The sequence below is a fragment of the Hipposideros armiger genome, unplaced genomic scaffold, assembly GCF_001890085.2.
Source record: "Hipposideros armiger isolate ML-2016 unplaced genomic scaffold, ASM189008v1 scaffold_137, whole genome shotgun sequence".
NCBI lineage: Eukaryota > Metazoa > Chordata > Mammalia > Chiroptera > Hipposideridae > Hipposideros > Hipposideros armiger.
Window position 1 is genome coordinate 3,060,359 of NW_017731487.1, and position 27,914 is coordinate 3,088,272.

The 27,914-nt window shown below is 46.0% G+C and overlaps 1 protein-coding gene across 10 annotated transcripts in view; it reads right to left on the reverse strand.

The window, feature by feature from the left end:
* Positions 1-27,914, reverse strand: part of ASAP2 (ArfGAP with SH3 domain, ankyrin repeat and PH domain 2) — a 147,981-nt gene that overhangs the window by 45,267 nt on the left and 74,800 nt on the right. For 6 of the 10 annotated variants that reach the window (XM_019650027.1, XM_019650024.1, XM_019650023.1 and 3 more), the window contains exons 4-10: positions 20,366-20,440; positions 18,683-18,732; positions 15,866-15,995; positions 11,874-11,959; positions 5,385-5,460; positions 4,999-5,085; positions 4,141-4,149 (exon numbers count right to left, since the gene is read on the reverse strand). In XM_019650027.1, coding sequence (XP_019505572.1) covers positions 4,141-4,149; positions 4,999-5,085; positions 5,385-5,460; positions 11,874-11,959; positions 15,866-15,995; positions 18,683-18,732; positions 20,366-20,440 — 513 coding nt within the window. The remainder of the gene's footprint in view (positions 1-4,140; positions 4,150-4,998; positions 5,086-5,384; positions 5,461-11,873; positions 11,960-15,865; positions 15,996-18,682; positions 18,733-20,365; positions 20,441-27,914) is intronic. The other 4 variants (XM_019650028.1, XM_019650026.1, XM_019650022.1 and 1 more) reach the window with 1 other exon arrangement.

Consider the following 27,914-nt stretch of genomic DNA (forward strand, 5'->3'; position numbering starts at 1 on the left):
ACGGCAGCCCAGCTCCAGGTTGAGCTGTTGTTCAGCATCTTAGCTGTGGAGGGCAGTGTCACTGGCCCTCATGTGGGATCCGAACCAGGGTCCTCTGGCGTCCCAAGCCAGCTCTTAACCATCGCGCCACTCGGCCGGCCCTGGAATGTGCTTTAGAACTGGTTATTTTAGCAGCCTCAAGGTAACCTCTAGGTGACCCAATACAAACAGGCTTTCTTCACCTGTTTATATAGGTGTTTTATATAATACCTGATCAAATGAAGGGATGACAGAGGAAGGTAACCTTTGCAATAACCAAGACTTGGATTTAACAGAATATAATCCAAGGGCAGTGAGCCTTTCTTTCTGGGGAGAAGAACCTAACACACACAGAGGCAACTGGCCAGGGGGTCCTGGTTGCCGTGATTCTCGGAGACTCTCCAGTGTATTCTGTTTTTCCAAGCAGAGCACAGGACGACCTAAGACTGGACCAAGTGAGCCTCACCGCGTGGAGACTGTTTGTATGTCTGAGCACGTAGGCTAAGTAGGCCTTTCATGGCCCTTCAGACGGCTCGTACAACGTTCTATCAATATCTACATGTCCTCTACCCTGTGACATCCAGACAAGTCCTCAGATCCCAGGCACTGTCCATGAACTTAAGTTTTGTGTGGCCATATAAAGCATTAACCATTGGGTCCTGCCAAGACCGAAACCACCCAGATGAACAGTGGACTTCAGTGGGACTATGTGAAATCTTCTGGAATGGGGGGAAAAGGGTGATGCTGAATATATTACAAATGTACATACAGGTTTACTCTTAACATCAGAAGCATTCCCAAGCTCTGTAAGGCTCTAGAACATCATAAAAACACTGACACTTTTTCTGTCCACCTCTCAGAAAGTCTGTGTCCAGACAATTCTTGTGATGAACAGACTGCCAAGGAGTCACCTCTGGATGTTTAAAGTTATCCTGTCAAAGGAGGGCTGTGATGTCCAAGTCACTCTCACTTCCCAAGGTATGACAGGTGTGTCTACCCACATGACACCACTAGCTACTGGAGGCTTTGCTCAGCAAGCACTGAGCCATGGCCACAGAACAGTGCTTTCAGGTCTAATTACCACCTACTCTCTATTATGTCTGGGTAATTTCTGAAGAGATTCTGTATGACACAAGATATTAAAGTCATACAATACATCTGAAAAAGAACAGGCTTCAGTGGAACAGACCAGGGTTCAAATCCTGGCTCCGACCCTACTGAGTAGTAGACTCTAGCAACTCTAGACCCTCTCTCTGACTCGAGTTGTAAACGTGGGCTCATACCACCTGCCCTGCCAGGCGGTGTACGGATCACTGGTCAACACTCCTAAGGTGCCTGGAAAGACCTGAGAAGTGAGGCAAGCAGGAATTGCCATGACAACAACAGAGTGAGGGACACTGGAGAAGTGCGTCTCTCAATCACCCTCCAGGCCTTAATCCCGCCCACCCCATGCTGGGAGATGCCTTCTGCTGGAGCCAACCTCTCGGCTAGAGCTCTCATCACACTGGGAGCCCCTTAAGAAGTGAGAACTGTAGCTATCTTAGTCTGTGTGTTTGAGCGGTGCCTGCCTTAGAGTAGCTGCTAAGAAAATGGCAGTTTGAGTGTGTGAATCAACGAACGAGTCCTCCACAAAAGCGGAACTGAAATGAAGGCCAGTGCTAGGCCGTCCGGCTGGGCAGGAGAGGTGGGGAGAGGCACGCCTGGCCAGAGGGTCTGATTAAGGCCAGATTCGGGCACGAGATGGTATGCATGCCCTAATCGGAAAAGCCAGGGTCACAGGAGAGCCACGGCCATGACGGACCTCTGCTCCCGGACAGCACATGCTAGCCAACCGCATCCTACCAGATAAGGACACTTTAAAAGGAGGACCGCAAGCTGAGAAGGATAAAGACCACACTTGAGATCTCCCAAGTGGGAAAGCAGTGTGGTTTCAGTGCTCAGGCCTACGAGACCATCTCCCCGAGCCTCGGTCTGCCCGCAGCAGCACAGGCTGGGGTCTCACCCTCCAACAACACGCCCTCAACCCAGTTTTGGCAGAAAACCTGCCAGCATGGCAGTGGGGTCTATGCCAGCAGAACTCCACTGAGATGGACACGCGTGAGGTGGGGAGGGTAGGAGGCGGCGAGGCTGACGGAGAGAGCGCGCGCGACAACCCGCAGGACGGAGGGGTGCTCACTCAGCAGAAGGGGTCTTTACCACACGTTAAAAGTATGGTGCATGGACAGGTGCTCACTGTACAGTTTTTCAACTCTTCTATAATCTGAAAATGTTCATAATAAAATGGAAAAATCAAACCGTAGTATGCTCTTTATAGAGAGCAGAAATATCGAAAACAAAATATGAATGTCAGTGATTCAGAGGTGTGGGGGGCACTGGGCTAGGAATGCCACAGTCTCCTTTCCAAAGTGAGGCCACAGGGTGACAGGGAGCAGCAGCGCAAAGCCACCACACGTAACAGCCACGTGCCTCACCGAGACCCCCGAGTGATCCCTGAGATTTATGGGCAGGAACAAGGAGCCTGGCGCCTGCCCGTCATCAGTGCGGCTTCCTCGGGGCACGCGGCCTAACACTTATGAACTGTAATTATGCAGTTAAGAGTTAGGATTTTTATAACACCGAGTAAAAATCACCAAGACCTTCGGTTTTCTAACTCACAGAAGAGAATCCAAGAAAAGGGAACGGAAGCCTAAACAATGCCCAAAATGCCAATTCTCACTGTAATTGGAGGGACACAAGATGGAACCCCAATCAAAGAAATTATCTTAAAATGTACAAAATTTAACTCATAGACATTTGGCTGTTACTTGCAGCTGTGTTCACAGACTGCCCAATTCTGGGAATACCACCATCAAAAGGCAATGCAGAGTGAGAAATATATAGGAGATGCTCTATACTTTACGGAACATTTTTGTATTTCACATTCCCCATCAGGAGACTGGTGAGTCCCGTCTTTGGGCATCAAGCCAAAAGGGTGGCAGGAGAGAGGCTGCACTGGCCTCTGTGCGCAATCTGAGGCGGATGGGTAGGCCAACAAAACCCACAAAACAACAAACCACAACAACGTCTGCTCTGCGCTAGTGCGTTTATTTTGCTTTTCTGCAAAGCTATAAATAACCGGCGTCTGACAACAGCATTTTCCCAAACCTCCCAGTTTTGCGTGGCCACAGTCAACAGTGCCCAGGGGGCTCGCATCACACTGGGCCCGGAGGGCTCCTGAGTGCCAGCTTCTGCTCCCCTGTGTAACCCGGAGCCTGGGCCACAGGTGGGACGCTCCTTCTCAGACAAGAGCAGCTCTCTCCACCGTCCCAGCATGCCCCGGAGAGCGAGCTGCCTCCATGGTGTCTGGCTCCCACACTTGGCACCACCTCTTCTTGTTACAGTTAAGCCACTATTCTCTCCACACCCCAAGTTCTTTCTTGGTTCATTTGCTGCTTATATTCCAACTTTGGGAATATCAAAGTGTCAGGATGTGTATTCTCTGGAGTGGGAGGAAGTCACCATGCAGTGGGTAATTTCTAGCACTAACCTATAGCCTCAATTGGCCAATCTTTCACTCAGCTGACCCTTGTTTACCAAGGGCCTTCTCAATGAGGTGCCACAATGTGATGGCAGGATGGGCACAGAGGGCAGGAGCGCATCCTCAAGCTGCTCAAGGTCTGGCCAGAGAAAATGCATCTGTGGCTTGAAGATGCAGCCAACACCCCAGAAGGAATGTGGTGTGCCTGAATTCAATTTTTCAAATGAAATGTGCTGTGTGAACTCAGCTCGCTGGGGCTAGGTGAGCAGAGGCAGTGCTCGCTCCAGAGGTAGGGTTTAAGATGGGCTCGAAGGTCAAGCAGAATTCAGCTCTTCAGAGTGTGGGTGGTGGGGGGAGGGACTTCATTTTCACAAAGGGACAACAGCAACCACATAAACTGTAAATGGGACAATTCCCATTTCATTAATATTTGTGCATTCAAATTCTTTTAGCCTTTAATAAAACCCACTGCTGTTGAGAGACAAAGTGTTAAAATTTTCAATGCTACTAGCTGTTAATATATATACATGGAAGAAACTATTTTTTGAAGTTCATGAAGAAAGCATGCACAATTCTCCAATTTATTAAAATACTGAACTACTTACTCTCCTAGACTTCGGTCACAAAAGGTAAATGCATTTGGGAGAGAAACAACAATATTCAGTTACAGCACAGGAACTTACAACAAAATAGAATAGCCCAAACTGCCAACACTGAACTTTATGCTCTGCTAAGTAGTTTCATAGTTACTTATCTAAAACCTACTAGCGATACATTTAGACACATTCCTTTATTGACAAGAAGTGGATTTATGTTCAATTTCACAATATAATATCCATACCGTAGCAAACATATCATAAAATTACCTAAGAAATTTACTTTAAATGTTTTTTTAACGAGCCCCAGAAGCACAAATTATCACTGTGGATGTGTTAGCATGCAGAAGAGTGACAGTATGAAAGAGATGACACCAGAGAAATGAAGGGGTATTTCCTGGCCATCAGAGCACAGCTGTAAGAAATCGAGCTCCTCACATGTCACTGAACAGTCTCAGGGCTGGAAGACTCAGGCGGCCACCCATTACCCGCTGATGCCCACGTGGGCAGTGTCCACTTGTATCAGGGCAGGACACCCGAGTACCAGGTAGAAACCAGTGGTATAAATAACGAGTGTCTATGTGATCGAGAGGCTAAGAGTTACTCGTCTAGAAGTGACAGGGCAGAAAAGGTTTACACACGGCCTTTAAGGCTGGTGTTTAATGCTTCTCCCATGAAATAAACATACTTTAAAAAATGGTTTTACAAAGCAAACTTAAAGAACAAACTGAAATGTTTCAGTGCTGCTCGATACAGCCCCAGAGAGAACTGTGAGCACCTAGAAGACATGGATTTCACCTTCCTAGTCCCAAAGCCTCTGCGACAGATAAAATAAAACAGCCATGCTTCAAAATTAAATCTCCTCACCTCTTTCTGTTCAACCTGCAATGCCGATTTCAATATATCCCGAAGTTGTATCAACTGCCTTCTTTCTTCATCCTGGGCCTGTTTGATCTTTAAAAAAACAAAACAAGAGAGAGGATCGACTGAGGTACAGTGAGATGCTGGCATTCACAGGGCATTCCCACACCAAAGTGACGCCTGTCTCCTTCCATTGTCAAACCTCCCCCAGCCAAGAAGAGGAGGGGAATTGGGACTCCACACTCCACATGGCATGACCAGGCTGTACGTTTCTGGGCAGCGCAGCAGCAAACACAAGATTATACAGAAACATTTACAGGAAAGCATTTGCTGCATAAAAACTGTTTCATCACTGATGGTGTGTGTGTATGTGGGGGGGGGGGGCTGCTTACTGTGTGAAGATCTGTGGAAAGTGTCTCAATGGAAGGTTTGAGGCTTTCAACTGCTTTCAGTCCATCCTGGAAAAAACTAGGAGGAAAAAAGAAGCACAGATCATGTTTCATAAAAGAGAAAACAATTTTGTTAGATGGAGAAAAAAAAACAACTTCTTTAAAGGACAATGACTAAAATCATTACGTAATTCCTGGGAGGAAAAGGCTGTATGAACCGAACCTTAAAATATCAGGCAAAGCAAGAATAAAAAAGACACTCAAAACTATGAGAGATGAATTGAAAAGGAACTGTAATAAGCCAAAATATTTGTGATTATTTTTGACCCATTAAAGTGAGCCCCAAATTCTCAGTTTATAATGGGAAACAGAACTCTACTGATAAAGGAACAAAGGCTTTGGTTCCAGAGTGGAAGAGTCTGAGGCCAGAAAAGCATGAGGTGCAAACAAGAATAAGACAGGAGGAAATTTTCTTTGGCAGGTGACAGCTGAGTGGGAAAGAGAAAGAATGCAACACTACCCAGATTTGACACATATGAGTGGCCACGCCCCACCTGCAGAGTATGGAAATGGAGTTGGAGAAGTTGAGATCAAATATCAAAAGGAAAATGGCTTTTTTTAAAGCTCAGAATGCAAGACTTGTGAAGTCATTTATAGTTAAGTGATTCCAGAAATACAATAGAAGCTAGACAAGTTTTTCTGCAGCAACGGTGGGCTGATGTTCAGAACTCCCTCTGAAGCGTGGTGATATGTGTAACCCTTTTGAAAGGAATAAAGAAAACGCTTCCCAATGAGCTTAGGACAGAGTTCAAAGCCTGTGACAAGCCTATGACGCCTTGTGCTTTGGCCCTGCCTGTGTCTCCAAGCTTCAATCCACACCCTCTGCCCCTTCATTCACCATGTTCCGGACACACTGGCCTTTTCTCCGTAGCACTAAACCCTTCCAGCCACAGGCCCTTTGTACATGCTGCTTCGTCTCTCCAACGAGCTCTCCCTGAAGTCAATCCTCAGCTTCACCTGGAGGATTCCCATTCATTCTTCAAGCTTTGAGATAAATATCACCTGGTTAGTTAGGCTTCCAGGCTCCCCTGCTTTAAAAGGTCTCCTTGCTGTATTCTCTGGGCATTCTGACTTTGGCTTCAAAACTCTCACCACAACTAATGTATTTATTACGTATTTATTAGTACGATTATTTAAAATTCCCCCATTAGGCCTGAGGTTCTAGGAGGGTAAGGACCCGGTGTCCACAGAGCCCGAAACGTTTCAGGCAAACGGCATGTGTTGAATGAAGAAGTCAATGAAGGGAGGAAACAACGCCCCCAACTTCTGCCAGCTTACTGGACACAGGAGACTCTCCTCAAAAAGTGGTCTGATCTGGGTTTCACGTGTGTTCAGGTGAGGTGATGGTATTACTTTTAAAGTCTGCAGTGGTCCTGTGGGAATTGCCTGTATTATGTACGTTAAGAAACGGGAGGAGATGTAGAAACAGTGCGACATGACACCTTAGTGCAGTAATTCAGGGTGGGGGGGCGGGGGCCGGGAAGGGAGGAGAAACATACACACAGGAAATGGGTTATGAACCATTACTAGCTGGTTACTGGGAACCACAGAAGCTGGGCTATTAGGGTTTTCTTACCTTAATGTTTAGACATACGCATAATTCTTCATTTTATAATTGTATGCTCATTCCTACGTTTGACCTAACTCATGTTTTTGAATACAGAATATGCTTCTGCAAGTGGGTCAGAGTGTTACAGTGGTTTGTGTGTGTGTGTGTGCTCACTGTCAGGGCAGAAACGCCTCGTTCTACGCTTCTCTGTGCCTTCCACTCCCAGCACATTGGCCAGCACACAGCAGGTACTCCTTTTAAATGCAAAGGAAATTTAGAAGAACAAACACAGGAATGAGAAACTGAGCTTTTCCCTCTTGTCATGAACTCAACTGGTTTTTGTGTCTTGTTTCAGTTATTTTCTTTATATAACTATTTCCTTAATCACTTCAAATTCTTGTGAAATAGGTAGGAAAAGTTGTAGGGGGAGAAGAGGGGAGGGGAGAGAGAGAGGGAGAGAACAGGAACACTGGATAGGGAACAGGAAAAGTATCCCAGGAGATCACCACGGAAAGGGTCCTGCTCCTGGGGAAAGGGACCAGCTACACAGCTCCAAGAATCTCTGCGCCTGGCAACCGCCCCCAGGGTGAGAGTGGCCTGCAGTGGGTCAAGCGCTCAGAGAGGTGCTTCTCATCAGAGACACTGTCATTGTGACACTGGACGGCGTGCTCGGAGTAACGATGCGAGTTTGGGTTTCACCGTTGTAGTCACCCAGGCAGCCCTGACGGTACCTGGGAAACCCCTCTCTCTCTGTACTCTCCTGCTGAGGCACGTTTTGGTACTGAGGTGTGACTTCAAAATGTAGTCAGCGCTGGCCTCAGGGAAAGCCTCGAAGAAAGGGGCCCTGGCACTGTCACTGCTTTGCTGACTGCCATCACTAAGCAAAATCCCCTGGCACATTTTTCTTGTTTTCTTTTTTTTTTTTTTTTTTAAGATTTTTTTTTTATTGGGGAATTGGGGGGATGGGAACAGTGCTGGGGAATTGGGGAAAGGGGAACAGACAAGTTGCTGTCGTTTTGTTCTTCAGTCTAGTTGTGGAGGATGTTGCTTCACTGGCCCAAGTTGGCACCATCATTGCGCTCTTCCCGGGCGAGGCAGATCAGTCACCGGCTTCTAGACGGCCGCTCACTGCGGCTGCTGGCCGCTCACGCTGGCCGCTGGCCACACACGGCAGCCCATGGCAATCCACTGCCACAGGGACTGCAGCCCACGCCGTCGCCGGCGACTCACAGCAGCCCAGCTCCAGGTTGAGCTGTTGTTCAGCATCTCAGCTGTGGAGGGCAGTGTCACTGGCCCTCACATGTGGGATCCGAACCAGGGCCCTCTGGCATCCCAAGCGAGTTCCCAACCATCACGCCACTCGGCCGGCCCTTGTTTTCTTCTTTCTTTTATTATTATTATTATTATTATTATTATTATTATTATTATTATTATGTTTCAGGTGTACAAAAAATGCCAATAGTTATCCTTTTCACCCCTCACAAAGTGACAACCCCCTCCCCCATCCACTCTCTCCCCACCCCGGATATCATACATATCTATTAAAATTCCACTGACTCCATTCCTGCACTATACTCCACATCACTATATATGTATTCAATTATAGTTGACATTTTTCTTGGGTTGAATCTGTTAACACTTTTCCAAGCTTCAGTGAAACAATGTTTATCATTAACATTACCAAATATCAAATTCTGATTTCTATGAAATGCTTTCCAGCCTGCCTGACCCAAGTCTCAAGCCTTTACAATACACCCACGAAGATTCGATATGTAAGATCCCTCCAAGCAGGGCGGCCTCTCCAGCTTCATGGCAGCGCAGCACACTTCCGGCCAGTGACCTGTCTTCTGCGCCCTGCCCCGCCCTCTCACTAGGACAAGCTTGTCAGGGGCACTGGACCCGTGTCTCATTCAAGTCTGTACTGCAAGGTCATCAGGCAACAGCTGGTCATAGTGGTTCTCAGCAGGGATTTGCTCGAAGAACAAGTCACTTCAACACTCATTACCACCTTCCAAAACATGACCGTTTTGTTTGTTTTGTTGTTATTGTTTTAAAGACTGCCCTATTTCTAGATTCTACTACAGAGTAGGATCAAGGCACTAGGTAGAGATGCAAATTCTTAAATGAAATAAAAGATAAAGAAGAGGAGGTACTCTTCGAGAACACTCAAAGTAAAAAGCAAAAATGAGTAAGAAGCAAAACAATGCACATCTAAGCAGCTCTAAGGGTCAATATCCAAACGTGGCTCGGGAATCCAGTTCACACAAGGAGGCCTCTTCATACCTGCAGGGAGCCCCTGGTGAGAAAGTGGGCTCCAAGCTCAGTGCTCCTAAGGCACAGCTGTGTCCCAGGCTGAGAAGTGGAGACTGGGAATGAATGCTACACGGGGGAACGTGAAGGAACTACCAGATGCATAAACACTGCATGGCCACAGGCTCCTCTGTCCAATGGCTGAGTCACTCACGCTCCACATTTTATCCCCCAAAATATGAATTACAACAGTCAAAGCTGTTGAATGACAGGAAGAGCAGGTAGCACACACGCACATGCACACACATGCACACTCATCGAAAAAGAAAGTAATGGACGATTCATCATTTTTAAAGGTTCCTGAGCTCATGACCATAAAAGGTCAACTAGTTCACTTTTCCACAAGTGGGCTGTTGCTACCCAACTGATTAGTTTGGGCAAAATAAAGAAGGAAAAAAAAAAAAGGAAATCCCAGAATAGCTTCTTTTTAAAAATAAAATATCAGCAAGGAAGCGACCCACTTCCTAAAAATGCCTCACATAAGGTTACGAGGATAAGAACTGAAAAAGTAATGTGTCTGTTAATCGCAAAGTTTGGATTTTGAGACTGTAAAATAATTCATCTTGAAAACTCTACAAATGAGGGGGTCTTTCTCCAGCCTGAGGCTGTTTCTCGGAGTTCGGTGTTCTTTTAACCCAGGTTGAAGCACACACCCGTCTTCCTTTGCTGCTTGACCTCAGCTGCTTTAGAAAGGCATGTCAACAAAGTTGTATTAAGAATTCCAAAGCAGAGCTCAGTTCAGCTCAACAGTGTGAGTCACCGTTGCTACTCTGAGCCAGGTCAATGTGTCACGCACTGCAGACTGAAAAAGTAAACGTCATTGGCCCATTCCCCAAGAGTACACAGTTCCGTGGGAGACGTGATAATATAGGAAAGATGTCATCACGGAGATACAGGAAGCAGTAATTCCATCAGGGGAGACCTGAATGACTTCCAAGTAGGCATTACATATGAGCTAGGTCTTAGAGGGACCGATGTTGGGGGAGGGCACGGAGGACATAGGACGCCATTCTAAGGAAAGGGGACAATGTGGGCAAAGGTGCATCAGCGTGGGGCACAGCCTACTGGGAAAGGCAAGTAGACAGGTGTGGCAGCTACACCTCCACAGGCTCTCACATCAGTCCAGACCCTCCAGAGACACTCAGCCTCCACAGGAGTTCAATAAATACTTGCTGGATGAATCCTCTGCTTAAAAACTTTCGAAAGCTCCCCAGTGCATTTGGGATAAAACCTAGAATCTTTAACAAGACTTCTAAGGCCGTCCAGGTCTCTAAGGCTTTTTAACCCAATTTCATTTCAGGCTGCTCCCCATTTACTCACTATACTTAAGTCACACTGGCCTTTTTCCTACTGCAAGACCGTGATTTTGCCTAGAATGTTCTTCCCCTACTCCTTACCTGCTAGCACCTATGCATCCTTTAGATTCAGAATACACGTCTCCTCAAAAAAGACCTGCAGCTAATTCAAGAAGTGTTTGGATACCTACTATGTGCCAGGTACTGTGTTCTAGCTGCTGGAAAATGCAGTAAGGAACAAAAATGAAAAAAAAGAAAAGGAAAAACCCCGGCCCTCAATCTTAACCTCAATGAGGTCCTTTTGCTTTCTTTCTTAGAGCCCTAGGCTTTAGAGCACGTTTTAAATGTCCAATTATAAGTCAGTTTGCTTTAGTCCAACTCCCCTATTTGATCTGAGGAGGAGTAGGCCTGGAAAGTACAGTACTTTTATCTCCAGCACACACTCAACGAACGTTGAGTGCGCCAGCCAGGGGTCCCTTTACATTAGCAACTGGGGGTCAGGAGCAGCTGTAGGATGAGGAGCAGGAGGACGAGGCAGAGAGATGCAGGCCACACTGTGAAGGGCGAACCTACGGCAAAGCTGACTACTTAAGGGTGCCCTTGAACATGGGGTGTCTCCTCTCCTTTGCTCATCATTGTCATATGCTTTACAGGACATGTAATACAGGAAAGCATGCTCTTAACACTGCGTTAACACCACCCCATTTCTCTTGTAACAAAATCCATCTGAGAATCATGTGTTACATCAAACTAGTTTGCCCCTCTATAAAAAGGGCAAAAACAAATATATTTGATGGTTACTATAATTTTTATATTGTTTATTTTAATTCTCAAACCATAAAATTCACTCTTTTAAAGTGTACAATTCAGTTTTCAGCATATTCACAAAGTTGTGCGATCACCAGCACTATCTAATTCCAGAACATTTTCTTTACCCCGCAAACCCCCGTACCCTTTAGCAGTAACTCCCCACTGCCCCCTCCCCCAAGGCCTGGCAACCATGCTGCTTTCTGTCTCTGCACATTTGCCTATTCCTGACCTTCCGAATACACGGAATCATACACGATGTGGTCTTTGGTCGCCGGCTCCTTTCACTTAGCATGTTTCATGTTTCCAAGGTTCAGCCGTATTGCGACATGTGTCAGCACTTCATTGCTTTCCCTACAGATTTTTAAATGAGTATTGATTTTTCCTGAATATAATACTACAGATCTACTAGGATTTGATAGAAAGAGAAAAACATTTGAAATAACACCATAATAAAGAAAAAGAACTTACTTGCATTGTGCATGAAAATATTTGATCAGATTCTGAAGTAAATCCACTCCCTTTTTAATCTTAATTTCATTGACCTTCAGCAGATACTGTTAAAAAAAAGGGGAGGGAGGAATGTCATTGATATAAGCAAACACTAGCTTAGTATGAATAACTGAATGTCTAACTTTAAGTGCCAAGAACTCCTAATAATAAGGTACCTTAACCTGCTGGGAGAAATTTTTGCCCAAGATGTCTGAAGCATGAGGACGGTCAGAATGAATGGCACTTAAACCATCTGAACATCCCCCAGCCACATCCTTCTGTCCCAGGTCCCTTTCTTTAGGCAGGTCATCGTCTAGAACAGGGGTTGGCAAACTGTGGCTCGCGAGCCACATGCGGCTCTTTGGGTACATTCCATCTCAAAAGTTTGCCGACCCCGGGAAAAGCCAATCCTGTCCCTCACAACAACTTAAAAATTATTTGGGAACCATAAATATCTTTTTACATAATCATCATTATGTGAATAATATCCTTTAAAAATTTTATAAATGAAACTATGATTGTTTTATTTTCATTTTCAATTTTACTTCAGAGTCTGCAGCTGGTGAGCAGCTGTTTGCTGACCCCAGGCAGCTATTCCGTTTCAAAAGTTTGCCAACCCCTGGACTAGAACACTAACTGCTAATCCTTTTTAGTTGACACTCTTGTCACCACGTCTCTCTAATCCTAAGACACTTCCCTGACACTTTAAAAAATAGTGACTGTTATAAAAAACAACTTTTAAATTGAAATGAATTAAAACCATTTTTAACTTGGAGAATTCATTAACAAGCACGAAGACATCAATCAGGAAGCCCCAGGGACCTACAAAACCGCATCAGGAAATACTTCTGTTCTTTGCTTGCTGAAGGTTTAGAGAACAAAGATCCCCCAAAATTCCCTTTTCCCATCAGGATATGGTATAAAGAGCCCCAAGAACATGTCCTCTCTAAGACAGGATGCCCTGAAAGAGCTTCGGACCCCCACTGGCCACACAAGCATCTCAGCTATAACCTTGGGGGCTCACATTCACTTGTCGTCCTCCAGTTCCCCATCCTCGCCTGCCCCCGGGGTCTGCTGCTGCAGCTGCCCAGCAGGAGATGAGAAGCCACTCTGAAACAGTGACCTACAGAATTTCTTCTTGCCTTTGTCCTCTTCTCCCTCTTTTTTTTTTATATATTTATTAATCGTTAATTGAATAAGATTGTCTGGCAACGTATCAAAATGGTTAATGGTTAATAAGATTCTGGGCAACGTGTCAAACTTTAAAATGCGTGTCTCCTTTGACCTAGACATTCTACTTACAGGAACTTATTCTAAGATAATCACAAAAGTTTGCAAAGATGAATACAAAGAAGCTTCACTGCAGCCATGTTTGTAAAGTGGAAAATGGCAACAACCCAAGTGTAATGAATGGGGAATTCAAGTGTGGTGCATCCACATTGAAAAATGCTATGTAGCCATTAAGTCAAAAAGCAGACCTCCTGACATGGAATGATGCCCATAAATACCGAGTAGGAATAATTAGGTTACAAAGCATCAGTAAGGAACAATCCTGCTTATAAAAATTATGTTTATAAATGTATGCATAGGGATATATGAAAAATGTTTAGCTGAATGTCAAAGTGGTTATCTTTTGGAAGTAAAATTTGGACTAATTTTAATTTCATATATATTTATACTGACCAATTTTTAAAAGTATCTATTATTTTTATAATAAGAAGGAAGCAAGATGGGATCTCTCATGCCTTCTCCATTCAGAGAAGCTCTATTTGGGAGGCTGAACTTCTCTATAAAATTCTTTCATTCTCAAGACAAAGCTCCATGGCTTTGAAATAGAGCCTGAAAGCCATTCTTCTAGATTCAATCCTGGGCAACTAAAAATGTGTAACACCTAAACGACGCCTAGCATTTACAAAGCTTGAAAACTTCACTCTGAGGAATGGGGTGAACAATTTAAAAATGATTCTAACTGCAACAATCTATTCATTTTCAGACATTGGGTTCTTGGTGAACAGTTTTCAAATACTCTTTCTGCCCCATGGAAAGCTCTTGCCAGCCCATGTCTGGTCAGTGTCCATAACCTCTATCAGATAGATGTGTCCTCCTCTGTAAGCTCCAAATTTGCCGCCAGTCAGGCCCCCTCTTTTGTACATGCACATAATGCCTGGTCCCACTAACTGCCAACTCTGCAAAGGTGGGGACCCTGTTACACTCGGCATGGACTGGAGCTTGACAACCACTTGGGACTGGCTCAGCTAGACAGTGTATTTCCAATAAAATAAAACAGCCAGCCCACACGATCCATTCACCTAGACCTAGAAGAGGAGAAGGACCTTCTGCTGGGTGCATGCCACAGGGGGCAATGACAGAGCCCAGTGTTGGAACTGGCACCGCCCACTTCAAGGATAGGCTGATAACATGTTGATTAGTTCACATTCACTAAACATTTGTAACAAGCAGCCTCGCAGAGTTTAGGTACACAGATTGCCTCCTTACTAGACAAAAAGAGAGCACAATCTGAACACACATACACAGGCCCTTTCCAAATCCATTCTTTGTAAAACTACTACTAAATTTAAGCTGATGAAATAAAACCAAGCCCTTGTGCTTGCATAACACACAGCAGCTTCCTAGTGCCTGCCTCATACTGTCTGGGCTGATTTCTCTAACTCGATGTGAAATAGGCCAGGCAGGTATTATCATACATGATGTCTGTTTATACAACAACATGAATATAAAAACATGTACTCTCCTATCTCCAGTAACACTTTGAGCTTAGTTAACTTTCTCAATAGCATTCACTTAATGAAAAACAAAGCAGCAAAGAGGGAAGAGAGGGAAAAAAAGACAAGAAACATAAAAAAAAAACAAAAAACCCAAAAATGTAAAACAGCAGATGTAAGTAAATCCAACCACATCAATAGTGACATCAAATGTGAAAGATTAAACAATCCCATCAAAAGGCAGAGACTGGATAAAAAAATGGGATTCAACTAAACAATGTCTCCAGGAAACACACTTTAGATTCAGACACATAGGAGGAAAGGAAAAGGCATGAAAAAGAAACTCCATGCAAACAAAAACCAAAAGAGAGCTGGAGTGGCTACACTAACATCAGATGAATATTGTATTCCCAGTCCTGGGACCTTTTCTTCTTGGCTGATCATGAGGGGGAGCTCCCTCTGGGAATAAAAACTCACTTAAATATAGTCCTAAAATACATATTTAAAAAGGCTAAGCTCCTGCTGTAATTAACAAAACAAACATTCCAAAATTTAAAAGTCCCTTGTGGATTAGCTTTGCTGTGGGCTGCTTACAGGGAATCGAGAGCTGGCTGGACCCAGTTTCAAGACCTGTCACCGCTATCACACACGCACGTGCCCTGCCATTTTCCCCTCGGGAAGGCAGGAGCTCAGGCTGCAGGTCGGAGGAGGGAGGAGAGGAGCTGGCTGCCTGGGCACCCCCGGCCGGGAGTGTCCTCCCACTGAGCAGGTGGAAGCGCTTCCAGGGGCAGGTGGCTTGGCTTCCTGTCACATGCTCTCACTCACAGGACAACAGGGGACAGATGACAAGCTGCATTTTTTCCCAGCTGACTTCTCACTGCTCCTCCCTGTCACTGATTCCATTAGTACAATGGGAACCAAAACACCTCATTAAAAAACGCATAGGGAGGGGTTTCTTAGCTAAGTTCCAGTGAGCAGAGGCGAGTTTGAGCGAGTATGTATGTGAGGCCAGAAGGGACATTCTTTAAATGTAGGTTTTCCCCTACCTTCCTTATAAAAGGTTGGTGGTGTTAGATGCATCGATCCCACCCTCCAGCAGACTGAGGCTCCCCCAGAAACCGAAATAGGACACGGGGAGTCCAATAGGGCATCTGGGGTTCTCTGAGGCTGCTTGCTGGTGGACGTCAGGCCAGGGGAGTGGCTGCTCCCACAGGAGTTCGTGGGCAGGGAAGGCCACGGCCACCTCACCTCGCACATCTGCAGCTGGAAGAACCGCCGTTCCTTCTCCATCTCCTCGGCGATCTCCGCCCCACTGATCTCGGTGCGGATCATCCCGTGCAGCTTGGCATGTTCCTTCTTCTCCTTTTCGATCTTCGTTCTACGGTGAAGAAAGTGAGGACAGGTCAGATCCTCAGCTCGGTGTTCAGGAGGGGCGGCCTGGCGGTGGGCCTGCCACCCAGCTTGCGAGACCAATGCTCACCAAGCCTTTGAGACACGACAGCCCCATAACCTCTTGGAAAGGAAAGTGTATTGTCATAAAAAAATGCCAATCTTGGTGGGTCTTGCTGAGTCTTTACTCCACAAAGCCTCCCTAAACACCTACTTAGTGCTGGTATAGTCAGAGGAGGTAGAGCCTGGCCCTGCCTGGGTTCCTCCTAGTGATAGCATGCTGTCAGAGCACCGGCCAGCAGCCCAAAGGGCACGGTGGGGGCAGTGCCGACTGTCCCCTCCTTCTGTCAGCCCCCCACCCTCCATCACACTTCCCCCCTATTCCTCTCACCTTCCCTGCTCCTCACTCAGTGAAGTCACACCTAGGGCAGCGCTCACCATTGTACAAAATTAACTACCTTTTCAGTTTTAAGCATCATTCCCCGCTTCACGTTTATCTCATATTTGAGCAACATTACATCAACGTCAAGTGTGCAGTTCAGGCTATAAATTGACCAACTGGAGCCTGTCCAAAGAACAGCGACCAGAAGGATCCAGAAATCGCATCAGTTAAGAAGGGCTTGAAATAGAAACTGAACTTTTATTCTGGAGAAAAGGAGACTAAACAAAAACTGCAGAAAGCACTCAAATATATAAAGGCTGCCGCAAAGACTAGGAGTAGGTGTTTTCTGTGGAGCCTCACGCAAGGCACCGGAAGACGGCATTTCTTAGAAAGCTATTCAACATGAAATGTTTGGGTTCGAGTGTCCCCCCACCATGTGGGAGGGGTAGCTGAGACAAGAAATGTACTTTCTAACTCTTGGTTTTTATGCTGAAGCACAGTGCTGGGCACACAGTAGGTACTCAGCAACTGAATGAGTAAGAATATAAATAAACAGATGCCCATTGGTGGGGATGTAGTTTAAATGGAATCACGCACCAGGCAGGGAGTGACTGGAGGCCCCTTAGGTCCCTGGGACTACAATCACACCACCCCAAGGCTCCCCCGAGGCCACCTCAGTGGCATCAAGACACAGTCCAGAGGTCGTCATTCTTGTAATAATCAGGTATGGAACTAGTGCCCAGGAATTTCGAAGACGTCTTAAACCTGTTTATGTATCACAAAGCTTCTTGGGAAAAATCAATCTCACATGTAAATGGGTAAAGAGTTACTTCAAGCTTTAAAGGGTACTGCTCCCCCAATCTCACATTCTGTCTCCATCCTCTCTATGTGTGTCTTGATTTTACAGAATTTGATCTTGTTCCCTTTCAGAACCAGGAGAATCAGGAACCCTCTTCAGGAACCCCTTCCCACCCTGGGCTCAGTAACACACGGGAGCATGTCCCCCGGGTACCTGAGGTGGCAGCGAGAGCAGTTAAATCAATGAGACTCAGCAGATCCACCTCCCGGCTATGGCTCAATTGTCAGCAGCAGGCCACTGGTTTCCTGTCCGTAAGGTAGGAATGGTGACCCTTCCCCTATTTACCAGACGGACGTGGGATGCAGAGGAAGGGCGCTGAGGGGCCATGGACAGCAAGTCGGGAGCCTCCGAGGTAGGCTAGTTAATACCTGATCTGGGCTTCTACATAAGTGTGTGCAATTAGTGAAACCTGAATCTGGGGGTCCATACAACTTAGGGTGTGGAAATCACAGATTTCTATGCATGGACTGACAATCAAAGCTTTCACATTCCTTGGTCTCAGCTTTGCAATCCTTCACCACTGAACAGACACCCATGGCTGGTAAAACCAATTAAATACTTACAGCTACATTTGGAATGGCTTTCTTCCTAACATTTCCTACTTTACCAGATGGCTTCATATTAAAGTTTCTATTTCCACTCAGGAAACTCCACACTATTACCCAATGCACACTACTACCAATTATAAAGCAAACATGTGGCATTTAAAAATATTTTCTATTCCTCAACTATTTGAAATAATTGAAACCATTATTCCCACAATCCCTCACCCAATTCTAGCCAGCTCAATCCTCTCCATTTTGGAAGGAGAAATTGGGACCAGAAATGCTGTAACTGCCTGGAGTCCACCACCAGCAGCAGCCTTGTGCCTGGTGGGAACTGATGGTGCACATCCAAAAACCAACTGACCGCTTCTTTGTGCGTGTTGGGCAGATGAAGCAATGAAATAAGGCTGAAGGGAAGGGTGTTCCAACAATCTCTCTTTTCTTTCCCTCCCTAAAGTCAAGAGGACTGGCGCTGCAGAGAAATGCGGACACAAGCTCAAAGCAGATGGCCTTCACAAATCCCCAGGAAGATGTGCTGCTGTCACCAGCGGTGATAACATGGGGAAAGTGTCCAGAGGAAAAAGGAAAGAAATGCCTCTTGAGGGAAACTGGCCTTAACTTCTTTCAATTAACTTCCCTGAAAACGACATTCTGTAACCATTTTGACATAATAAAAGGGACAAAGAAAAACTTGTTCAGTGAGGTTAACATCACCAAATTTAGACACCAGGTATGAAAGGATCTGGCATCATCACAAGCCACAGCAAGACAGTTTTAGGTGAATTCTTTCCTGGATTAAGGTTTAGACAATATCTCTAAGCAATAAAAGCTTGCTTTAAAATTGAAATCTCAAATTACCTCTGTTTAATTTTTTAAATGCAAACACTTACATTTTGGTTTCATAGTCCTTCCAAGCTTTATCAAAAGGCTTTTTCAGATCCTGTAAACAGAGAAGCATAAGTTAAACAAGACTAATCATTAACTTCTAGGTAAGATAAACTTACTTATCCCTAGACTAGTCCTGAAAGGAACATTAATTTCTGTAATAAGTGATGTCTGTGAGCCCATGAAAAATAAACAACTTAGAGCACAGGCTTTTAATTAGACATTTAATAGTGGCATTTCCTTTTTTAAAAAAGTTTTATTATAGCAGACATACACCAAATGCACACAGAAGAGAGTGAGAGAGGATGGTGTAATGTGCCCATCACCCAAACGTAACAAGAAGTATACCCCGCAGCCCATCCTGTTCCCTATCCCCGACCCTCTGCCTAGGATTACTCTGAAATTAAAACTCGGAAGACATAACATTTAGGCTGCAAAGTATTTCAGTATCTCTCTCTCGGAGAAAGGGGCTCTGACTGTCTTATTAGTACAGGGATCTCCCCAATACATGGAACCCTGATTTGGGCCCCAACAGTAAGAACATGGGAGCCGTTCACCTTCTGACGTCTCCCAATTCCACTCCTCTGCCTGGGACTTAGGGCCTCACGCTCGCTCATGAAGCCAGGCTTGAAATATACTGAGCCCCTAAAAGTCTATCATTAGTTTCCTCCTAGTCACGCCCCCTTTAACGGGCTTCTTTTGGAAGAGAGGACCCTTCCTTAGGGGGCGGGGCTTATTTATTGGTTGGCTCTATGAGGCGGCCGCGGCTCCACAGGCTGACATCTAAGGCCCCCCACGAGCTGCCCTGCCCCTCCTGTAAGCCTCCTCTCCCACCACCGCCTCAGGCTTCCAGCTACACTAAAGCCTCAGCGCGCTGTCATGCTTCCCTCTGCCTCGTGTGCCCTGCGCTCCCGTGTTTCTGGCTAACTTGGCCAGTGTGTTCTCTGGGTCCCAAGGGATGATGGGTAATATTCCTCATTGTCCTAACGGCTCTCCTGGCACATTCTGCAAAGCAGATCCGAGAGGCCTCTGCATAGGTCCCTGAGATGGGCCAAGCTGGGCTCCAGGTGTGCCCAGATGTGACCTGGAAATCATGTGCAGACACAAGCAAGAACTTGGCCTCCTAAGAACTTGGGCACATGTGTCTGTGACAGTGAAATGTAAAAGCAACTTAGTGCTCAGCATCTGGTGCCCAAACACCAGAACCCTGACTGCTCTGCACTCACACATTCGTGAGACACACGGCTCAAGTGTTTACACGTGGCAGGGCATCAACCACAAACACCCTCTGGAGGACAGAAAAACAAAGTCGGCTCGAGCATCACTGGTGCAGATTTTCCCATCAGAAAACTACATCCTTGCAGGGATCCTGGTCCCAGGGGTCCATCAGTGACACCAGCTGGCAAACCAGACACAGGATTCCCTGCTGAACTGACGGAGCCCAAAAGTCATTTACAGTTTCCCAAAGAGCTGTTTCTCTTCCTGCACATCCTCCACCCCTTACTGAGTTGACAGCACCAGCTGGATGCCCAGAAAGGCCACGAGTCACCATCGGCTGAAGGGTGGTGCCAAGATGGCTGACCTGGCATCCCAGTAAGAATGTGTGAACGTGGCTGCTGGCTGACAGGCCATGCGACTGTGACTCTACAAACACTGCCCCGCAGTGAGCAGGATTTGTCATGCCATACCCCCTTCACTCCTTTTAGGTCGCCCTTCAGCAAACTGTCCAGAGGGAAGGAGATGATGTTGTTCATATTCTGAATCTAAAAAACAAAAACAGAAAGAATATTCTCATTCGATTTCCTTTTTCACCTAACGTTAGGACAGCAAGGATGTTAGAGATCACTTGGTGATAATTAACCTTCACTTCAAACCTGACCAGCCCAAGTATGATGGCCTTATCCAGTCTTACAAGTGAATATAACTAACGACAAGTCTACATCTGTTTTTCACAATAACCTTCTATTATTAAGCCATCAAGTTTCTGACGACACAACCATCATAATAAAGAAAAAATGTTTCAAAAACAATCAATGAGAGGCCACTCAAAGATACTGGAAGAGAAGGAAACACGACCTCTTCCTCTCGCTCATGGCTCCAGCTGAGGCCCGGGATTGTGCTTTGCTCAGTCCTCGCCCCCCAGAGCCCAGTCTCCCTAGCACAGCCCCCAGCAGGGGGAACCAAAGGAAGAACAAAAGTTAAGGGGCTTCTGTCTCCTAAGAATGTGTATGACTGCTGAGAACGACAAAAGAAATGAGCGTGCATGTGTTTCTGGGGCAAGTAAGGGAAAGCCGTCTTAAAGTCTCCGTTCTTCTCCCTGGAGCAAGAAAGCAAGACTGGTGGCTTAACAGGCTGTCAACATGGATTACATCAAGCAGCATCAAAACCACCTGACACATCCTCAGAGGACACTCAGAAAAGCAAGGCTGCCCCCACCTGCAAATGTGAGTGAAGCGAAAGTCATGAAGCTTCCGTTAGGAAGACCCCCGAGGCACAGACTCCGAGTTCTGAATCCTGCGGGAGTCCATCCCCAGCGAGAAAATAAGCTGAAGGTCTGTGTTCTCATCTCCGCGGGCTCGGTCCCCTCCTAAAGTCACACAGCTGCCAGTTGGCACTGCCGGGGCCTCGTGGCATATGTGTTACTTTGGGTTACACGCACCTAGATCACAGGCCTCTACAAGGAGAAAGGCAAGAAGAACTTGGGGAACTCACGCTTCATTCTTACAATTCAGCAAAGGACAATTTTATTTTTAGTATAATTATCTGGGACAGGAAGACCAAATAGAGGCATGATTTTTAAGGCAATATGGTTTCTGATTTCTACACACTGTTCAGTATATTAAATGTCACAATGGAGACAGAAATTTACTTGAAAAATACTGGTGAAGTGTATGCTAATGCCTGCACTAACCACCAATCCTTCCAAATGAATGATCAATTTATGACTCTCAATTCAGAAATGCCTTTTTTGAGGTAGCTTTTGTCTTAGGCTTAAACAACTCAGCACTTGTCATGCACCTGGCAAACCTCCAAGGTGCAGTGCAATCAGCTACGACCTGCTGGGATTGGCCTTAAGAGTTAAATTTTTCTTCCTTCTTTTTTCTTTTTTTCCATATTTCTTTTATTACTTTTATTATCTTTTTATTGTGAAATAAACATTTTTAAAAATTAGTTTCAGCTGTACAACACAGTGCAATAGTTATACTTTTTACCCCTCAAAGTGACAAACCCTCTCTCCCAACCCACGCCCCTTCCCCCCTCCAAGAGTTAAATTTTTCAATACTGAACTTAAGGCGAGGTTTTCAGGATGCTGGAAGGAATGGAGATGAGTAAGAGGCTGTGCTGTGAATAATCTGACAGCAAGCACACCTGGGTTTGCACTGTAACCTGCAGTCGGAATCAATACGCGGGAGGGGCGCGCATCTGCAACAGTCCCCAAGTCTTGGTCCAAATTTCCACCCTCACGCCAGGACGCCTGCTGACAACGGTGTGTGCCCAAGCAGCCGGGCTACCCCACGCCCACCCTGCTTCCTCCGGCCCTCAATGCCCGCCGGCGGCCTCTTCGTGGGGCTCAGTGCCTTTCCTCTCTGCTCTGCTCCACCCTCTCCAACCAGCTGCTTGTCCCCAAACTCCCTCCTGTGCAGCTCTGTCTGCTGTATCTGTCATCGCGTCCCTAATAAAGGCTAAACGTACTGCTGCATTTGAGACCTCCACAATCCAACCTCATTTGCTACTTTTCATCTTCATATCCGGCCAGTAGAGCTCTGCTGTTCTCTGCTCCCGAGTCTATGCTTGTGTTCAATTCATTCCATCCAGTTGAAATGTGTCCCCATGTCCCCGCTGTTCAAAACCTCCCCACTGTCAGGATTTACTCAGGTGCCACCTTCTCCATTAACACCCCAAGTATCCCAGGAGGAAGTGACCCCTCCCTCGCTCCCCAAATCCTCCAATACTTTCTTTTTCAAAAATGGCTTAAGGCCCTTGACAGGTCCTATCCTGTATTCATCTTATCAATCTCACGCCATAAATCCTAAAGGGGAGTTTCAAGTGTCCTCCATTTTTATATTCTCCACATGAGTAGCTCCCAGCGTGAGGCTTGGCCCAGTGCAGGTGCTTGCTAATACTGGTTGAATAAATCAATACACTTAAATATTTTTCTGAGCATCTAATACAGAGACAATCTAGAGAGGCTTCAAATACATCAGCACTGTTGAACCAAACACCACACAGTGAATGCATGTGTGAGTTCATTAACTCATTCATCATGTATTTATTGAGCATCTATTTGGAAGACAGCAACTAACCGGCTACTACAAAAATACACAAAACCGATGCTTGCCATCTCAGAGAAAGAATAAATACATACATACCAAGAATTTAAAAAAGATCTAAGACATACCACATGCCATATATTTGACCAATGGCTCCTTCCGGAAAGAAAAGAGGACTTTGGCTTTGAGCAGTCAGGCAGGCAGGTTGACCTGGGCTTGGGAAGAAGGTGACTGTCCCAGTTACCGAGCCCTGACAACACTGCCCATTCATCCACAAGATAGCACAGCGCCATGGCTGGAGTCAGTGGTGCAGGCAGATGGGGTCCGCTGTCTGGACAGGAGCCAATGCAGCGCCATCTTGGAAGAGGCACATGCACAGAAAGGCGGGGTAAGAGCTGCTCAGGGAGGAAGCTGAGCCAAAGGTGCCAGAACAACTCAGTTCTCGGTGGGTTGGCGAATAAAAAGAACAAGATGCTTGCAGATTAAAAACCGCTGTTCTAGGGAAAATTATAGGATTGTGAATAAATGAGTGTATGCATGAATGAGTGAGAAAAAACACAGGATTCTCTACAGCAGGGGGAAAGACCACCCATCACAATTTTGTTTATAGATCTATTTTAAGACTATTTATTATTTACTTCAAATTAGAACTAAGGTACTGGTGACAGGTATTAGGGTAAGAGGAGTGAAACTAGGCTTTGCTATCTAGAGTGAAATGTTAAAATCGAGAAGAGAGGAAATCTATGGACATCTAAACACACGAGGCCGACTTGCTTTCATTCTAAATACTGGTGACAAGGCCCCCGGCCTCGTGGTGAACACGACATTACACAGCCATTACAAATGTGATGAATAGTACACGGGAGGCACACCGGCCCTTAGGGAGTGACAGGGGATGAAGCAGCAGAGGTACCGAGGGGTTAGGAGACAAAGATGAATTAGACAGGACCTCAGTCCTCAGGAACTCATGGTTTAAGAGGGGAGATAAAGCACATATTTCAGTAAGTAAACTGCCACATGAAAACCCCAAGAGCCATAAATAAAACATCATGGAATTTCCAAGAGAAAATTACTTTTAGTCTGGACACCAGGGAAATCTCTGCTGATCAGGGATTATGTGATGAAGCCCTTTAGAATACAGGGCGAGTTTTGGCTCGCAAGATGGGGTGCAGGGTGTTCCAGGCAAAAGCAGCAGTGGAGAAGGGCACACAGGCACAGACGTGGGGACACACCAGCCACGTGAGCAGAGAAAAGAGAAGTCTGGGTACCAGATCAGCTACGGGGGCTCTGGCCTTCATTTCAGTCCCTTTTTCTTTTTGGAGTCATTCAAATTACTCAAACAGGAAACTATTACTTCTCCAATCAGAAAATAATTAGCTAAATTATTACAAAAGAGACAGAGTAGATTGGTGATCACCTAGGGCTAGGAGTGAGAATAGGGATAAACTGTAAGAGTGCATGAGGGACCCTTGGGGAAGGGGCTGTGCATGGGGAAAAAGTCCCTAAACTAATTTATGGTGGTGAGGGCTGCACCACTTGGGAAAGTTACCAGAAATTACTGACCTGCACACTTGAAGTGGGTGAACTTTATATGTAAAATATACTTCAATAAAGCTGGTGTTTTTTGTTTTTTTAAAGAAACTGTTCAAATATAAATAGGATCCCCATCGATGGTATTGATAAGGCTTCCCTACTCCTGGACATTAGCCTGTCTGCCCTCTGCACTCACATGCTCTAGGGCACACAGGCATGCTGACTTAGGGTGAGCAGCCCAGGAAATGACTGCTCTTATCTGCCCGGGGCCGAGAACACAGGCCCCAGATGCTCTGTCTGGGCAAGAGTGCCCTGCAGCGTGCAGGATGGGCTCTGACTCTCTCTGACTCTCAGTCTTTCTTTGACGGAGTGTGCTGGGGGATGTGTGCAGGGGCAGCCCAGGCAGCCTGAGGCCCACAGCTGAACGAGCCATCCTCACGGTCTGGCCAAGAGAGAGGGAAACCACAGCCAAAAGATTATTGCACATCCCTTGTGCTCAGGCCTCTCCCGGCCTCAATTTATGAGTAATGAAATTTTTATGATCTATGGGAAGAATTATCCCTGAGCAATCCAACCGGAATATTTTCCTTAGCTTCAAGCAAGCACTGGGCTTTCTCGTATGCTCTGACTTCCTTGTAACAAATATATTGTATTAAATAACTTTTTTAAACAGCACGCATCATCTGAATATAAATTACTAATCTTAATCGCTGCCATTAACTATGATCTGATACCAACAGCAAATAGGCAATCTTTAAAGTAACAGCTTCCCTTTCCCCACCCTCTCTGTCTCCAAATTTCCTGGGTTCACGTGAATATATCCGACAAGATAAGTCAATGAGTAGTCAAAGTCTGTAATCTCACAAGGAGAAATAAGAGATTCAGTGGGTGGTGGGGCAGGCAGACAGACAGGGCTATCACAGATCCTTGTTATGCTAATACCACAGCTGATTAGCAAACAAAGATAGGCAAGGAGATGGGGTGAGCATGGGGGAGATACAGCCAGCCAAAGGCCATCTTTCCATGATGTTCCTCCTAATTGTTTTACATTTTGGTGTTAAAATACCTTGACTCTGGTTTTGTCACTTTCATAGTCTCTTAAAATCTTCTCACCTTCCCCCCAACACTTCCTCAGCTCACAGGGACTTTGTCTCACCAGCTCCTTTAGTCACTGGCCACCACTGGCTGCTGATTAGGCCAAAGCTCCATCCGTGGCCCCAGCCCTGCCCCAGAGAACCAGGGTGCTGCCTTCTCCTAGACTTAGGCCATGAGTAAGTCAGCTTTGCCAAATGATCTTGCCTGGGGCCATCTTGAAGTCTGAACCTAGACATGATTCTTGCAACAGACCTCTCCATTTTTAAGGAGCAGCCACAGGAAGAGAGAATCAAAACAGAAAGTCTCTGGGCGCAATCTTCCTAGCCCCAGGCCAGTGAATCTAGGAAACAGGTTTTCCCAGGGCTCTCCTCCAAAACCCTTCGTAGAGTCCAACTCTAGAGTAATCGGCTTTTCCCTAAAAGACCAATTTATCGCTATGTAAAACACAGCCAAAGAATCTTACCTGAAATATATCTGTGTCATGTAAGTTTATTTTCATGTACCTAATTACTGAGAAACCTGAGAGGCAGAAAACATGACACTTTTGAGATCTGTGGAATTTTCTTTTCAACTTGAGCAAGTGCTGCTCAATCATGGCATTAAAGATGAAACCACAGCGTCAAAGACAGGGAAACCACTTGTTCACAGGCCTCAGCAGCAGCACCTCCTCATCAGAGGGTGGAAAGCTGCACAAAGACCCCAGGCCCCACTGTTTCGCTTATGGGCCTTCTTAGCAGAGGGCTCCGCATTAGCAGCACACATGGTGCACGGAGGCAACAGCCAGCACCTGTCAGCACCTTCAGGTCATGTCCCGGGGCTGGAGCCTAAGGCGCAGGAGGGTGTGTGGGTGATACTGCCGGGGTGCGAGAGTGGCAAGCAGGGCTTTACCCCTGCGCTGTCCAATGAGAGGCACTACCTACACGTGCCCCTTTGAATTTAAATAGATTAAAATGAAATCAAGTTAAAAATTGTGTTCCTCAGTTGCACTAGCCATATTTGGTCAAGTGCTCAGAAGCCACATGTGGCTAGTGTGGCTTATCATATTGGATCGAGCAGATATAGACCATTTGCATCAATGCAAAAAGCTCTACTGAACAGCAATGCTTTACAGCACAAGCTTAAAAAAATTTTAAGTGGCTTTATTGAGGTGCAATTGACATACAATAAACTGCATGCATTTAAAGTGTACAATTTGATAAGTTATGACATATACTATATACCCAGAGTGAACATATCCACCACCCACAAGTTTCTTTGTGCCCCTTCTGCAACCCCCATCTCCTCACTCCCCAATCTCCACTCCGCAGGCAACCACTGATCTGTTCTGTCCCCACAGAATAGTTTGCATTTTCTAGAATGTTCTGTCTATAGAATCCTATAGCATGCACTGCTTTTTGTCAGCTTCCTTCCTAACTGCTTTGAGGTCCATCCACATTGTTGCATCAACGGCTCACTCTTTCCCCACTGAAGAGTCGGGCTGGGCTTCAAGCTGTCTGTCCAGACACCTGTTGGCAGCCTTTTGAGTTGTTCCCAGTCTGGGGCTACTACAAGTCTTACAACTAAAGCCGCTATGATTATTCATGGGGTGGGACTCCCAAAGAGTGGTCAGGAAGGTTTTTTAAGAAGGTGACATTTGAGCAGAGTATGAGGGAGTGGGGCAGAGAGCACATGAAAATCTCCACAGAGGGACCTGTTGACACGAAGGTCTGAGGCAGGCGTGTACCTGGCAGGTCCAAAGAACAGTTTCCTCCATTCTCTCCACAGGCTGCTTATCTGAAAGAATGGCATCCAGGCAAAAAAGCGGGGGAGAAGCTGAAGGTACCAGGTAAAAGGGCCTGAATAAATCACTGAGTGGCAGAGGGCAATTTAATCTCCTTTAATCCCCACAAGCACTCTGAGAAGTAGGTGTCACCCCATTTCACAGATATGAAAACAAAGGGTTAAGCCACCTACTTTGCCCCCAAATCACACAACTAAGGAGTGGAGCTGAGCTGGGAATGAGGGAGCTAGAGCTCTCCCCATCACTCCATCAGAGGGGGCTGAGCTTGAGAGTTCAGCCTCAGCCCTGACGACAAGATGGGGGCAGAAGTGTTGATTCTGAACCCACGCCTCCCTGGGGGCTGGGGTGGGGGTAGGGGGCTAGACATCAGACTTTCCTGCTATTCCCTGATACACAAAGCAGCTCATCAGATACATATGAGGAAACTTTCAAAAGGGAAACCATCTAGGTCACTTTCATCTTGGATGTGAGTGGAGACTTGTTCCCCGGTGTAATGACTGACGGTGCTGCCTAAGGTCTCGCGCATGCGCGTGAATGCACACACACACACACACACAC